The 16,730-nt window shown below is 44.9% G+C and overlaps 1 protein-coding gene across 3 annotated transcripts in view; it reads left to right on the plus strand.

Annotated features, from left to right (window-relative positions):
- Nucleotides 1-1,186: 1,186 nt before the first annotated feature.
- FNIP2 (folliculin interacting protein 2) overlaps nucleotides 1,187-16,730 on the plus strand; it is a 67,826-nt gene continuing 52,282 nt past the window's right edge. The window contains exon 1 of one of the 3 annotated variants that reach the window (XM_075288050.1): nucleotides 1,187-1,508. In XM_075288050.1, the coding sequence (XP_075144151.1) occupies nucleotides 1,462-1,508 (47 nt within the window). In that variant the 5' untranslated portion in view covers nucleotides 1,187-1,461. Of the gene's footprint in view, nucleotides 1,509-9,700; nucleotides 9,928-16,730 lie in introns of those variants that run through there. The other 2 variants (XM_075288041.1, XM_075288033.1) reach the window with 2 other exon arrangements.

A 16,730-nucleotide genomic window follows, 5' to 3' on the forward strand; every position in this document is an offset into this window, starting at 1 on the left:
TAGTAAATGTTTTAGCGGGTATTAATAAAAGCTTTTGAGTTTTAATTTGCTACCCTATATTTTTTGGATACTCACTTTATCCCCTTTTTTTTTTCTAAAAATATTAATTTATAGGGAAACTCTCATTAAATATTTCTTGTTATACTAACTAACTATAACACAAACCTGTTACCGAGACATATGGAACTAAAAATCATATTGTGAATGAAAAATTGTATTGTAATTCCAGTACCTGCAAATAGGTGGTGCTGAAGCTCACCATTCAATTCTTCTAAATATATCCCCACATACTATATAAGACATATACCCGGAATCTTAAAGCATTTCTTTCAACTGAGTAAACTGGCATATGTAAGGGCAGCAAATTATAGATACAGTACAGGTCCTTACCTCTATTAGGCAAAGTTATGATCCTACTGTATTCATGAAGGAGTGCTCCCTACGTTCATTTCTGAGATAATTGTTTATACAAATCCTGCGTTTCCCTACATGTAGTATTAGCTAACTGACATAATCCTTATATACCTGATCCACTTTAATATTTTAAAGTGGTTATGTGACGAGGAAAACTTCTGGCAGTGTAGATTCTTCACTAGAACAGTCAACCTACTGAGGCTAGGTTCACATCAGAGTCGTAGGAGATTCCACTGCAGATTATTTCAGTATAAAAATGCGGCAACCTGACGGACGCTTGGCGGATCCCATTATAGTCTATAGGGCCCTGCAGGCATCCACCGTTTTAGCAGACAGGCTAAAACAAGGCTAGCCTAATAAAGATGCTAGTTCCCCATCACGCCAGTTCCCAGCTTTTCATAGCACTGCTGGGCGATTTGAAGTTTATTTCAGCCACCTCTCCTAACACTCCAACTCCAATCTGCTCTGATCTGAGTACAAGCAGCAGGAGAAACAGAAAAAAACAAGGTTACGGTAAGGTGAGGAACAGCCATCATGAATAAATGTGACTGTGCTGTAACGTGAAACATGAAATGTTGCGAAGCATAACGTTTTTAAAATGCAAAATTTGTCATTTTTGTTTTATAATCAGCACTTTCATGTTTTGCTGGTCATCCTACAGTCGTCATCTCTATTGCTGTCCTTGTCAGTCCTAATATTCTTCCTTCCTTATCCTGATTAAGGTCATTATCCTTCCTTAACCCATTCTGCAATAACTCCGTTCTAAGTGACATGTGACAGCTGTGTCCATGTGCTCTGTGGTTTTGTTGGCTCACTGCTGCTTGATGTGTTCAGATGAGATTCTTGAGTCACTTTACCCATCACAGCATCTGACAGCAACTTTACAAAGAGAGATCTCACAAGCCACTTGTGTGTCAGGATTTAGTGGTATGGATAGAAGACTGGGAAGTTAGACGTAAGCACCTCCTTGCTGAAGAAGATAAATATCCTCATCTACCATTGTAATAATGCCAAATTATAACTCGAAACAACACTGCTTTATACTGCATGACCCAAACTACTATACAGTGCTACGACGCATCAAGGACAAGCAAGTAGACTGTTTTTCACATTTGTCTCTTACACTAGCGTATTTTACTTTACATACAATAATTGTATATTATCAATTCTTTTTAGCTCTGCATGTCCTGTAACATCATGTTGTGACAGTACTATAGTAATATTTATTGGACAATAAGTTGCTACAGTGCTGTGCTTGTGATAGTTGTGCTCCAGCTAATCCATTTATAAGTTGAACCATATTTTTGCTGTGTACGCCAGAAGACAGGCATGTAAGTTTGTAAGAAAACCATAATCCTCTAAGGTGCACAAGTATATCTGATGATACTATTGATAATACTATTGTAGGGTGCGGCAAAAAAAAAAAAAAGTACACAAAGTACTGTGTTTTCAGGTGACTCTTTGGGAAAAGTTGTAGATGAGGAACAACAATAACTCTGTGCATTTATAGCACCCGTGTTACCTCTCTACAATCATCATAGGTAAATGACAGTTCTCCCTGAACTCAGCTTCAGAGTAGTTGGAGACTAGCTGCTATGTCTCCCATTCACAACTCACATTGTGGAGAGAGGATTCTGCTCTCAGTCTCAGACCCTCAGAAGCAGCATAGATGACAAAATACAGATTTAAAGGGATTCTACCACTGAAATGAATTTTTTTGGCGATCACACGGAATAGCCTTTAGAAAGGCTATTCTTCTCTTACCTTTAGACGTGGTCTCCGCTTCGTCGTTCCTTAGAAATACCGGTTTTTACCAGTATGCAAATTAGTTCTCTCGCAGCGATGGGGGCGGGCCCCAGCGCTGAAAATGTGATGGGGACGTCCCCATTGCTGCTCGAGAACACACTCCAGTGACGCCTCTATCTTCGGCTGGATCCTCCCCTTCTTTCGTCGTCTTCCTTCTGCCTCACCTCTGACGCCTGCGCAGTTGGCTCTGCCAGTGAGACACCAGCAGAGCCGAGTATGCATGCCGGCCGGCGGCCATTTTTGGGAGGACGCTCCTGTACTGAACTACAAGAGCAAGAGCCGGCCGGCATGCGGTCAGCCCTCCTAGAGTCTCACTAGCAGAGCCAACTGCGCATGCGTCGGAGATGACGCAAAGGAAGACAACGACAGAAGGGGAGGATCCAGCCGAAGATAGAGGCGTCGCTGGAGCATGTTCTTGAGCAGCAGTGGGGACGCCCATCGCATTTTCAGCGCTGGGTCCCACCCCCATCGCTGCGAGAGAACTAATTTGCATACCGGTAAAAAACAGTATTTCTAAGGAACGTTGCAGCGGAGATCACATCTAAAGGTAAGAGAGAAATAGCCTTTCTAAAGGCTATTCCGACGTGTGATCGCCAAAAAAATTAATTTCAATGGTAGAATCTCTTTAATGGTCAGTGTTACTTTGAAATTAGCTTGTTTTGAGATAGTAAAACACTAGAAGTAGCAGTAGGGTATCTATGCCAGAGAATGAGACAGCGGTAGAGCGGAAAAGTGGCTTAGCAGTGGAGAAAGAAACATTTTCCATAATATATTAAAAAGTTGTTTATCTAGGTTTGTATTATTAAAGGAATCCTATCACTCACACACAATATTTTCTGAGTAACACGTTGGAATAGCCTTAAGAAAGGCTATTCTTCTCCTACCTTTCATCCTCTTCTCTGCTCCGCCGTTTGCATACAAACCCGGTTTTTCTCGGCATGCAAATTAGCTCAAACAGCACTGGGGACGGCCCAATGCTGCGAGAGAACTCTCTCCAGCGCCGCTTCCATCTTCATCAGCAGCGTCCTCTTCAGCCTCTTCTTCCAGCGCAGGTTTCCGACTTCTAGGCCTCGGGCAGAGCAGACTGTGCATGCCCACAGGCCACGAGAAAATGGCCACTTACAATACTGTGCAAGCGGCCATTTTCTTGTGGCCTGTGGGCATGCGCAGTCTGTTCTGCCCAAGGCCTAGAAGTTACAAGCCACCGCCGGAAGAAGAGGATGAAGAGGACACTGCTGACGAAGATGGAGGCGGCGCTGGAAACAGTTCTCTCGCAACATTGGGGCCGCCCCCAGAGCTGTTTGAGCGCTGGGGCCCGCCCCTAGTGCTGCGAGAGAGCTAATTTGCATACAGAGAGAAACTGGGATTGTAGGTGAATGGCAGTGTGGAGAAGATGACGAAAGTTAGGAGAATATCTTTTCTTAAGGATATTCCGACGTGGTACCTAGAAAAAATTGTGTGTGAGTGATAGGATCACTTTAAAGGGAGTCTTTCATTAGAAAACCACCTTAACTAATGGCACGTTGGAATAATCTTTAAAAAGGCTATTCTACTCCTACCTACCATTCTTTTCTTCTCCCCACTGTTTCTGATAAAAATCGGTTTCTTCTCTTATGCTAATTACAATCACAGAGCACTAGCGGGCATTCCCCTGGTGTCCAATCACCCCCGCATTATAACATCCTACTGTTCTTTAGCTCATTGTGTTCACTCCCCTCTTCTCCATATCTTCTGCCTTTCGTAGGCATCAGATGCAGCGCTGTAACAAACCATTGGAAAATGGCGGCCCGGGCGTGTAATAATATGATCAATAACAGGAGGATGCAACTGATCAAATATGCAGTTACAGGCTATGAATTCCTCAAAATGTATTGTGCTATACATACTGTACATAACAGGGTTTTCTGGGTTACATATTCTTCTGAACATTGAAATTAAACCAAGAAGGAAAAGCTGTAAAATTATGCAAATTGAGAGGTAGCAGGTTTCATTAAAGTCTGGAAATAATCACATTTTGAAGCACCTAGGTCCAATTTGTGGTATGAGGGAGGGGAATAAATTCAAAGCAAAGGTTTTCTATCCACATGAAAGCTCAAAAATTGGACCAAGTGCTGTGGGATGATTGCGCAATGCCTTCTATTCGTTCATGTGCCAGTTATCGCTACTTCTCATAAACTAGGAGGAACAGAATCCTCAAACTGAGATCTTGGTTTACCACTCTGGCAAATCACTATGCGCCTAGTCATAAATGTAAGCATTGTTCAAAGCTGCATATTCTGGTAGTTGGGAGAACGACTACAAACTGGAATACAGCAAGAAGTGCTAAGAAACGTACCTGTGCACAGAAAGATTGTCTGATTGGTGAAGGGTAATCCATTCTGTACTGCAAGTGAAATTGGATGACTTCCCAAGGCAAGTGTGATAAACACTGTCAGGTGTTGGCACAACATTGGGCTATGAGCCAGATGCTTAGCTACAGGTGTTCCATTGACCCCATGCCACTGCTCTCAAAGCCGATCATGGTGCACAGCAGGAGGTGTAACTTGCAAAGGCTGAACCTCCTTAGCAAACTTTTGAATTGGGCTCCCTCCATGGTATAGCACCCCCTTCATGGCCCCCAAAAAGTATAATGCCCCATTTACAAACACTAAAATATTCCAAACTGGCCTCTGGACAGTATAATGTCACATAGCGGTCCCTCCACAGAGTATAATGTACCACAGCAGCTCCTCCACACAGTATTATTTCCCACAGTGGTCCTTGGACACCGTATTATGTCCCACAGTGGCCCCTGAACACCGTATTATGCCCCATAGTGGGCCACCCACAAACTATTATTATACTCTGGGGTCTTTTCAGATCCTAGAGTATAATGATGGGAGACCCGGTGGAGGTGAGGGAACATAAACAACACTATTACTTAACTCTTCTAGGCTGCGATGCACTCCCTGCTGTTTTGTCCCTCTTCAAAGTCGGCACGTGGGCCAGGTTGGCGATGCAACGCATAATGACGCCAGCCTGGCCCACGTGACATCACAAAAAACACTGAAGGCTACTGGGAGTACTGCTTACCTCCCTTGGGCCAATTATTATATTCTGCAGTCTAAAAAATATACATGTACTCGGTGCACAGCAAGATGACAATGGAGAGTGGAATGGAAGTCTATTATCTTCAGTAATGAGTCTCTTTTTTCTGTTGGATACAAAGATATGGAAACCATGTGAGCAACACAATGAAGGGAATGTCATACCAGTCCTACTCCAGGGGTTATGGTGTGAAGTGGCATAACGTATGGTAGCTGGATCCCTTTACTTTTCATTTCAAGTAGAATAACAGCTCAGCGTTACATTGATTTAGATGTGGAACTACTGATACTGTCATTCACAACAGAACAAAACCAGGCCACATGTTGCCCGTGGCACTGTGAGCAGCCTACATGGCCTAAATGTGCTAAAAAGGACTGCAGTGTCTCTGGATTTGTCTGCCATCAAACACATCATTGGTCAGTAATTGCCAAGGGGACTACAAGCAGCCAATCTTGATCATTTGTGTGCCCATCTTACCACATTGCTCTGGATTTTTGTTAGACTGGGTTTATACAGCACTTTTCTTTTAACGGAAGTACTGCATGCAGTTTTAATTGCAGTAAAGAGCAGCACATTACTATGCATGTCACCTGTATGAACTGTCATTAAAGGGGTTGTCCCATCACAAGGATCCTATCTATACTGCTTGCTAATGTGACTGTAAGACTTTTTCTAAATACATTGCTTCAGCAAAACTGCTTTTGTTTGTCCACTATATCACTTTATTCATTTTTTTTTTTTTGACACATCCCTTGACTTATCTGGTCATAAGTCAAGTGATGTATCTGCTGCTCTGAGGGGGGAGGGAGGAGGGGCTAAGTGCACGGGAGCGAGCCTGGAGGGGGGTAGTTTACACTTGGGGGGGGGAGGGGCCACCAATACAGACCCAGCATCCGCTGTAATAGAGAGGCGGATGCCGGGGAGTGTAGACGCCGGCACAGGTGAAGCCAGCAGCGGCAGGAGTGATGCTGATATTCCGGAGGGGCAGAGGAGTGGAATAGCAGCATCGCTCCTGCCGCTGCTAGCTTCACCTGTGCCGGCGTCTACACTCCCCGGCATCCACCTCTCTATTACAGCGGATGCCGGGTCTGTATTACATTGTGAAGGCTGTACGTCCGATGCCTAGTGCATCGGCAGCGCACACGCAGGGCCAGTGGCATAGAAGCAACGACTTCTCGCCGCTGGCTTTGCATATGTAACCCCGCCCACCAATGACACAACAAAGCCGGAAGACAGAAGAATTTACTGCAGCGAAGACTGGTGAGTATGCGACGTGGGACAACCCCTTTAAACTGAAGACCTCTGGTGTACTGGATGCTATGGTACAGATGAGATGTATAGTAACATGTACTACCCATTACTGCAATTAAAACTGTGTTTGCAATTTTCTGCTAAATTTTTTTAAAAAAAGGGTATGGTCGGCACACTATCCGTTACAGTAGTGAAGTCCCAACCCGTCAATCACAATATACAAGAGACTTCACACTTGGATATAGCACTCTTGAGTGTGCTATAGCCAAGCTTTTTTATTAATCCCCAGATCGGTGTATTTGATATTAGTAGGAAATATATCGAAACAATGTTATTGTATATCCAACCACATCGAAGAATCAATAATCATGTAGACATGTGTCAATGTTTTCAGTCTCAAGGACCTTCTTCAGTTTCTACAATACATATTCTACAATAAATAATATTTGCATATAACCAAAATGACATAATGTTCATGAGAGAAATCAGAGAAAAACAAACATAAATTAAACGAAGAAATCAACAAAAACAAAATTAATGAGCGCGTTCAGAGTATCAGAAGTGCGTTCAGTATAATCTTCCATGGTTCCTGCAACCTGGAATTCCTGCGTATGAATATACACTCACCGGCCACTTTATTAGGTACACCTGTCCAACTGCTCGTTAACACTTAATTTCTAATCAGCCAATCACATGGTGGCAACTCAGTGCATTTAGGCATGTAGACATGGTCAAGAAAATCTCCTGCAATTCAAACCGAGCATCAGTATGGGGAAGAAAGGTGATTTGAGTGCCTTTGAACGTGGCATGGTTGTTGGTACCAGAAGGGCTGGTCTGAGTATTTCAGAAACTGCTGATCTACTGGGATTTTCACGCACAACCATCTCTAGGGTTTACAGAGAATGGTCCAAAAAAGAAAAAACATCCAGTGAGCGGCAGTTCTGTGGGCGGAAATGTGTTTTTGATGCCAGAGGTCAGAGGAGAATGGCCAGACTGGTTCGAGCTGATAGAAAGGCAACAGTGACTCAAATAGCCACCCGTTACAACCAAGGTAGCCAGAAGAGCATCTCTGAACGCACAGTACGTCGAACTTTGAGGCAGATGGGCTACAGCAGCAGAAGACCACACCGGGTGCCACTCCTTTCAGCTAAGAACAGGAAACTGAGGCTACAATTTGCACAAGCTCATCGAAATTGGACAATTGAAGATTGGAAAAACGTTGCCTGGTCCGATGAGTCTCGATTTCTGCTGCGACATTCGGATGGTAGGGTCAGAATTTGGTGTCAACAACATGAAAGCATGGATCCATCCTGCCTTGTATCAACGGTTCAGGCTGGTGGTGGTGGTGTCATGGTGTGGGGAATATTTTCTTGGCACTCTTTGGGCCCCTTGGTACCAATTGAGCATTGTTGCAACGCCAAAGCCTACCTGAGTATTGTTGCTGACCATGTCCATCCCTTTATGACCACAATGTACCCAACATCTGATGGCTACTTTCAGCAGGATAATGCGCCATGTCATAAAGCTGGAATCATCTCAGACTGGTTTCTTGAACATGACAATGAGTTCACTGTACTCCAATGGCCTCCACAGTCACCAGATCTCAATCCAATAGAGCATCTTTGGGATATGGTGGAACGGGAGATTCGCATCATGGATGTGCAGCCGACAAATCTGCGGCAACTGTGTGATGCCATCATGTCAATATGGACCAAAATCTCTGAGGAATGCTTCCAGCACCTTGTTGAATCTATGCCACGAAGAATTGAGGCAGTTCTGAAGGCAAAAGGGGGTCCAACCCGTTACTAGCATGGTGTACCTAATAAAGTGGCCGGTGAGTGTAGTTGATAAGGAAGATAGACCGAAAGTCACATGAATCACCCTGAACTGTATAATACAGGTAAAAATTAGTATATGGAGAATATTAATGGATATGACATAACACAAAGAGAATAAGGGCATTTATGGTGGACGTATTGGCTGACCGCTGCCCTACATCCCATGACACAGGGTGGATATGGGCAAAAGTGCGAATGCCCCCTTAGGGGTCTGCCAGGTTTCCACCAGGGGAAAGGGGCCAACATTAGCCACAGCAGTTTCGGACAAAATCACCTAAATCTTAAAGGGATTCCACCACTAAACCAACATTTTTTCTAATTACCACGTCGGAATAGCCTTAAGACAGGCTATTCGTCTCTCACCTTTAGATGTGGTCTCCACGGCGCTGTTCCTTAGAAATACCGGTTTTAACCGGCATGCAAATGAGTTCTCCGCAGCAATGATGGCGGGCCCCAGTGCTCAAACGACAATGGGGGCGTCCCCACTACTGCCCGAGAGCTCACTCCAGCGACGCCTCCATCTTCAGCTGCTGGCGGCCATTTTTGGGAGGCCGCTCTTGCTCTCATAGTTCAATACAGGAGCGTACTGTGCAGACGTCGGATGTTGGACCGAGACGGAAGGCAGAAGAGGCGGGGTTGCAGCTGAAGATGGAGGTGTCGCTGGTGTGAGCTCTCGGGCAGCAGTGGGGACACCCCCATCGCCGTTTGAGCGCTGGGACCCGCCCTCATTGCTGCAGAGAACTCATTTGCATACCGATTAAAATCGGTATTTCTAAGGAACAGCGCCGCAGAGACCACGTCTAAAGGTAAGAGGCGAATAGCCTTTTTTAAGGCTATTCCGACGTGGTAATTAGAAAAAATATTGGTTTAGTGGTAGAATCCCTTTGAATGAACTATCATGAATTCCGATTATCGTAAGGGATAAATACAGGTCACGACCTATCTGTTATAACCTCTCTACATTCACCATTACATGATGTGATCAGCCATGACTGAGAAGTTATCAGAATAAATCCAGAACAGGACACATTTCCATGATGCTTGCTTTCTTCTTCGTCTGCGATGCCTGATACCATAGCGCTGCACACTGTCTTTCACCTGCAGACATTACGCACGTCTGCCTTTATACAAGTGAGGAGACTCCGCGATGACGTCATGCCCTGTATGACATCACACCGCTTGGTCCCTGCACGTGGTTCGGGGGGAAGGGGTCCCCTGGAATAGTCGGTGAAGAAGCCGCCTGGCCCCGCCCTCCCCTGTCTTCCAGGGCCGGCTCCTCCCCCTCCTCCTTTCCCAGTCACATGAGCCGCGGCTCCATGCAGGAGATAAAGCTCTTCTCTCCCACCATGGCGGGTAGCAGCGGGCGAGGGCTGTGGGCAGCCACGGTTACCGTGTTTATTGGGCACCGGAGACCGTGCTAGAAGCGGCTGCTATATGTCACCATCATGGCCCTTCTACATAGGCTTTTCAGCAAGAGGACCAACTGTACCCCTGTGCCCGGCAGAGGGACCAAGGAGGGAGCCGCGTTCAGGTGACTGCACAGGGCAATGTGATGCCCATCATGTGCTGTGCACAGCCTATTAGTCATTGCAGGGGTAGGGGCTATGGGTGCTGGGGCTGACCTGATACCATTTCTGTCACCTGGCACAGGCAGGGTTATGTGTGAGGTGATGATTCCGGGGTACAGGTGGACAGTATTATTGGGGTGTTGTATAGTGAAACATGGCAGTGCATTTCAAGTTGCCCCATTCAAACCTTTATTTGGGATTCCCCCCCCCCCCCCCCCCCCCTCTAAGCCTGCTTGTCATCCTAGTGTATGTGCTAAGGCGGCGTTCTTGTGTTCTTTGGGTATGCCAGTAAGGATGGGGGTAACTTGTCGATTGTTGGGTGTATGACTGCTGGGATCCCCACCAATCATTACGTTGAATGGAGCAGCAGGTAGATGTTCTCTGCTGTAGTCATCTCAATGGGAACCAGCTGGAGAGAGTTGAGCACTAGATCTTAGTGATGTCTGACAGCTCCCATTGAAATGACTGGCAGCAATGGGACACTTCTAAACCCCTGTGACAGCCTGCATAGTCCTGTACTGTAAAGCCCTCTCATTTGATAGAACAGTGATATTGGTATAACATGGTGGAATTTGCTGCCGATTTAGGGGATCAATTCTGATCCCTAAATGATCAGTAGATTCCTCCCATTGTTTTCATTGAGAGGCAGAGACTGCAGCAGGACACAGAAAAGAGGTAAGTGTCCTGCACGATCACACATTCTGCAGCTCAGGACTTAAAGGGGTTGTCCCATCACAAGGATCCTATCTATAATGCTTATTAATGTGAATGTAAGACTTTTCCTAAATACAATGCTTCAGCAAAATTGCTTTGTTTGGCCACTATCTTACTTTATTCATTTTTTTGTGGCCACAGCCCTGACCTAGCTGCTCCTGAGTCAAGTGATGTGTCTGCCTGCTCTGAGGGGGGAGGGAGGAGGGGCTAAGTGCACGGGAGCGAGCCTGGAGGGGGAGGTAGTTTACCTTTTGGGGGAAGGGGCCGCCAATACAGGGTTAGACGCCGGCACAGGTGAAGCCAGCAACATCGCTATGCTTCTGCCTTGCATGAAGCCAGCAGCGGCAGGAGCGATGCTGCTATTCCGGGGCGGAGGAGCGGAATAACAGCATCGCTTCTGCCGCTGCTGGCTTCATGCAGGGCAGAAGCATAGCGATGTTGCTGGCTTCACCTGTGCCGGCGTCTAACTCCCCGGCATCCGCTGTAATAGGCGGATGCTGGGGACTGTTAGACGCCGACACAGGCACATCGCTATGCTTCTGCCCTGCATGAAGACAGCAGCGGCAGAAGTGATGCTGTTCCGCTCCGGGGTCACATATGCAAAGCCAAGCGGCGAGATGCCGCCGGCCCTGCGTGCACGCTCATACACCAGTCTAGCCTTCACAATGTGAATACAGACCCGCAGGGTGTCGGGTCTGTATTTGCATTGTGAAGGGTAGACTGGTGTATGAGCACGCACGCAGGGCCGGCGGCATCTCGCCGCTTGGCTTTGCATATGTGACCCCGCCCACCAATGATGAAACAAAGCCGGAAGACAGAAGATTTTAGAGGAACGAAGATGGGTGAGTATGCGACGTGGGAGTACCCCTTTAAAGATCAGAGCTCTGACTTGTAATGAGCTGCGCACTTGTATGTCCAGCACATGACCATAGAAAGTGCATCATATGACCATGGACTGATTTTTGTCCACTGGGAGTAAGGCTAAGTTCACATCTGCCTCGTTTCCTGTTCAGGCATTCCTTCCATCAAAATGTGGATCAAAAAGTTCTGCAAGCAGAAACCCGTCAGACCCCATTATATTCTATAGGGTCCACGGGTTTCCATGGAAAACCGCTTTATTTATTTTATCGGAGTAGGTGTTTCCACTCGTGGGGTCCCCAAATGGAAACCCAAACACAGGTGTAAGCAGAATGAATGATAGCAAAGCAAGCAGAGATCTAGAAAATCTTGAATTTATATACCGTATATTGGAAAATTGTCTAACTTTTCATCATACAAACATTAACATTTACGTCTCAATGTCTATTCTGAACTGATAACCCACAAGGCGTATTATCACTTTGAGGGTAAGGCTCCATGCTGTTGAAATGCAGCATTTTTGCCTACTGTGGACAAAAAGCTGTGTTTTTATGGTACCAGCAAAGTGAATGAGTTCTTGGTTAATCTCCAATTTATTGCAGGGGGAAATAAAAGAGCTGCGGAAAAGTTAAATTTTCAAAAAATTTATGTGTTTCTGAAGAGCTCAGCATGTTAGTTTTAGCTGCAGAATTGTGTGCGCTTTCCCTATAGATTTAATAGATAAAGAAAAAAAAATTGCAAAATCTGAATGGGGTGGGGGGAGGGATTCCCCCTTCCCTCGCAATGTATTTTAGCTACATGGTGCGGGGTTATTTTAGGTTTTTTGTTTGTTTGTTTTGTTTTTGTTAGATTTCTTTTCTGTATGTTTGTTTATTTTTTTAAAAAAAAATTTGATGGTTTAAAAGTTAAATTTTACATCTAAAAACCGGAGAGATGCCGCTCATTTTCTATATTTGCATATTGGTTATCATACTCTATTGAGTCCGGAGACTATTGATCGTGCACCCCAAAGACACAAGAATGGATATATGGTGAGCTCCAGAATTCTCTTTACATGGGGCATTAACCTCAGATGGGGGTGTATACAGTGCATTTTTTTTTTTTTTTTATTTCCTTCTCTTTGAAGAGCTGTGTGCGGTTTTCACTAGTAGTGAATAGTGTGTGCTACTATACTTGTCACCTGCATGATGATGCCCAGCACACCAGAGGTCTTCGGTATAATGGCCATCATCAAAAAGGTGATATGCTTCAGTTACCATGGTAACAGGTGCAGGGGTGAACCTACCCCTTTCGCCGCCCGAGGCGAACGACAGAAAGCCGCCCCCCCGGTCGCTTCAGGTCGCCTCATGGGAGGTACGGCACTGACAGGTGGTATCATGACGTCACAGCAGAAGGAAGCAGTAGTCTGAGACTCTCAGACTTCTCAGAACCTAGTTCACCGACTAGTTTGTGAGCGACACAGAAATTGGCTTGTGTTGTGTTTTGAGCACTGCCTATTTGTGTATAAGGGTGTGTGTACACTGTGGCTTTTGGAGAGGATATTGAGGTGGTCGTCTTCTTTGAAAACTTTCATCAAAACCAACCTTTTGAATCTGTGTCCGAATGCGGCGACTGATCTTTGGGTATCTGGTGGCGTTTAGCCTCACACAATAGGGGTTGATGAGTATGAGGCCACAGGTCCATCATTCACTGCAGGGCTCTGTAGTTGCTACAATTTGGTTCCATTCAGTTTTTGTTGGGGGTGGTGAAAATGGGTGCTCAGGTAGTCTGAACCATGCCCTGGGTGCATTAAATGGTTCATTTACATGTGGGTTAAAGTTTGACTCTCTCTTCAACAAAATTGGACTTTGATGCAAAATTTATGTTCCCTGGCTGCCCCTGCAAGAGTGTTTTAAGGGGTTTAGGAACCTTCCAGCAAGAAATCTTTTCCAAACAAGTTTTGTGAATTGCTTTGTGTTAACCACTGGGTGACACTGTTGTGTAGGTGTTTACCTGTATAGCATATTACTACTATCCGCATGCAGTCACACTAGCATTGTGTGACTGCTCAGGGATTCCATCCCCCATTCCGCATAAAATATGACAATGTCAGGCGGAAATCCAGCGGATCCCATTATAGTCTATGGGGTCCACGGCTCTCCGCGGGTAACTGCTTTTTAAGTGAATAGGTTTTTTTGGGGTGCCCAAACACATGTGAACTAGCTTAAGTTGTAGGTGGTAATTACAGGGCAAAGGGCATTCTTGATCTGTATTTTAAGGTTGACCATGGTTAATAGATGCTAAAAGGATCCTCAGAGTACAGTTGGCACAAAACTATGACCTGCAGTTGGTTTTTGTCTTATAATAGGAAACTCGTCTTGCGACAGCTATTGGGTGTAGGTTGCTGCTCCCCAATCTGTGAGGACATGGTCATGTGACCAATATGGATGTATCTTAAGAATTTTTCCCTTGAGGCATGAAGGCTCTCCAATTTCCCTTCTTCTCCTGTGAATCGAGTACTAAGGGCTATAAGCCACACCACTGGGTCTTTGGATTTCTTAGAAACAACTGTCATCTCGGAGTGTTATAGCATATTCACAGGATATGCTATAAATGTAATAGGTGCAGGTTCCAGGAATTAAGAACTCTTGCTCGGTTGGAGAAGTAAAGACTATGACTCCATAGCGGGTTGTAGAGGTGGCCTTATGCCAATCATAGAGGGTGTCTTCTCTGGTGGGGAGGGGGGACAACATTAAAGACTGGAGCACATTTATGAAATAATTATAGCAAGTTGTGCTATTTGGTGTAAATGGTGGCTTTTTTGTTCATTGTGCATTATTTGACGCCTTTGTTTTCCATGTCTGTGATTCCATGGACCATTCGGGGAACCGTTATGTCTGTGACACAGTAACACCTGGCTTGTACGTGGTCTAAAACATGTTCTGCTGGCCAACTGTTTAACCAACCCCAAACAGGTCCGGTGTTTGCAATGTTTGGGCTAAAAACAAACATAGCTTATTACAAAGTGCAGTGTGATACGGTTGTGATATAAAATGAGCCTATCTGTGCTAGCATTAAAAAAAAAAAAAAAAAAAAAAAAAACCATATTGTAAAAACACAGTTCATGCTAGTGGCTAACGTGCCCTATATTAGTGACCTGGCAGCAAGAATATTATACTATTAATACCTATATACTGCCACCTAGTGGTTGTGATTTGATTTACAATCCATAAAGAATTTTGTTAGCTCTTGGGCTACGTTCACACACAATTCCGCGTGTGCAGTGCATGGCATCCTCTCACGGCTTTCTGCTCCAGGTTAAGGCCCAAATGTGTGGCCACACGGTGGCTCAGTGGTTAGCACTGAAGCCTTGCAGCACTGGAGTCCTGGTGTTCAAATCCCACCAAGGGCAAAAAACCATCTGCAAGGAGTTTGTATGTTCTCCCCGTGTTTGCGTGGATTTTCATGCCATATTTTAAAAAGACATACTGATAGGGGAAAAAATGTACATTGTGAGCTCTATGTAGGGTTCACAATCTACATAAAAAAATTTTTTTTAAAAAAGGCCCAAATGAATCAGCCTAGCCCGGAGCGTTCAGATGCTGCGGCTGAATCAGCCATGGATTCCGCCTGAAGAAATGGCAGCTTGCTGCTTTTTTCTGCTAGCGGCTACATGCTGCTAGTGGTCTCCATAGACCACCATTGTGAGGGGGAGGATTATGATGTGGATTCTGTGCCAAAATCCGCCTTACTGATATTTTAGGGCTGGGAGATCATGATTAATATCACAATGAATTGATCATTTTTACCTTGATCATGATTCATGTATGATTATTTTAGAACCCGTCTGTTTTTACATACTACGTTCCCTTAATTTATATGCCAGGCCATGCCACTACACTTTATATTTGGTTATTCACATATCAGCAATCCTGACTCAATATTGTACAGTTATTGTAGATCGGAGTCCTCAATAAAATTCGAGGTACATTCAATACATGTGGAAGATCCCACAGGTGAGAGTCCTAATACATTGCAAGACTTTCAGAATTTGCTCTAATGCATTTTTACACAAATGCCACTTTAGAAACCCCCCCCCCCTCTTCCCATGTGACACCTTAGAAATGCTTGGGCTGTGTTTTATCAAGGTGCTCACTGGTAGAAGGTTCTTAGAAGGGCAGGACCTCAGGAGGTGTCACCGGTTCAGTGCAGATACTATACTTAGATCCCGGTGGCTGGCCTGCTCTTCACCCCAGATCACATGCACGAAGCGCCAGACGTAGGAATATAGCGGAATGTAAAGCTGAGCAAGATTTTCCTTTTTGCTTTGACAGACATCTAGCCCATCCTGGCCCTGTGCCCTCTGTCAGCAGTGCTGCCCTTGTAATCCTGACTTGGGCAATGGGATAACAGAGATTTGCTTATTATGTGCACAATATTTGGAGGGATTGAGGTGTAGATTCAGGCAAGACACTTAAAGATAAAGCTGCAAATACTAGACCTGATGTCTAGCCAGGAGTTTGACCTCTGGACTTCAAGCTGTTGTTAAGAGACTGTATTGTTTTATGATATTTGCCCCCATTTGTGCTGTATTGTATGTAAATGGATGGGAAGCTTTGTATGTATGCGTATCAAGATGAATCATAGTCTCTTATACTGTCACTGGTTCAGATATATGCCATATGTGTACAGTTTCCTGCAGTAGATTGACACCTACAATGTATATTCCCTTGCAAAAAGGTTCATCAACACATCAGAAAAATTGTGTGAGTGCAAAAAAAAAGTGTGTGTGTTTATTTTTATATATGTGTTCCTTGTTCACACCTGCATTCGAGTTTCCGTTCGGGGGATCCGCTTTGGGACCCCGTAAATGGAAACCTAATCCGCTTAAAAAAGCGATTACCTGTGGACCCATAGACTATAATGAAGTAACCCCCAAGTGGCGTACAAGCACTGGTGTGAACCCAGCCTTAGCTTTTATGCTTGTATTCCATTGCAGGTACAGCCCATTGTAAGATCAAAGATTAATGCACATTACCATGGTATAGCTCAATAAAAAGGGGGGGGGGGGGTTAAGCTGCCGGCAAAGTCTGCCTGCCGCCCACTTCCATTCATTTCTAAGGCAGCGTGCTACTCGCTTTCTTTTTGGAATAGTGTTTGCTCATCTCTACACAAAACCTTTATCTCCACTCATGGTTAGTGGTTCGGTGAAGCC

This window comes from Leptodactylus fuscus, chromosome 1 (genome assembly GCF_031893055.1).
Source record: "Leptodactylus fuscus isolate aLepFus1 chromosome 1, aLepFus1.hap2, whole genome shotgun sequence".
Taxonomy (NCBI): Eukaryota; Metazoa; Chordata; class Amphibia; order Anura; family Leptodactylidae; genus Leptodactylus; species Leptodactylus fuscus.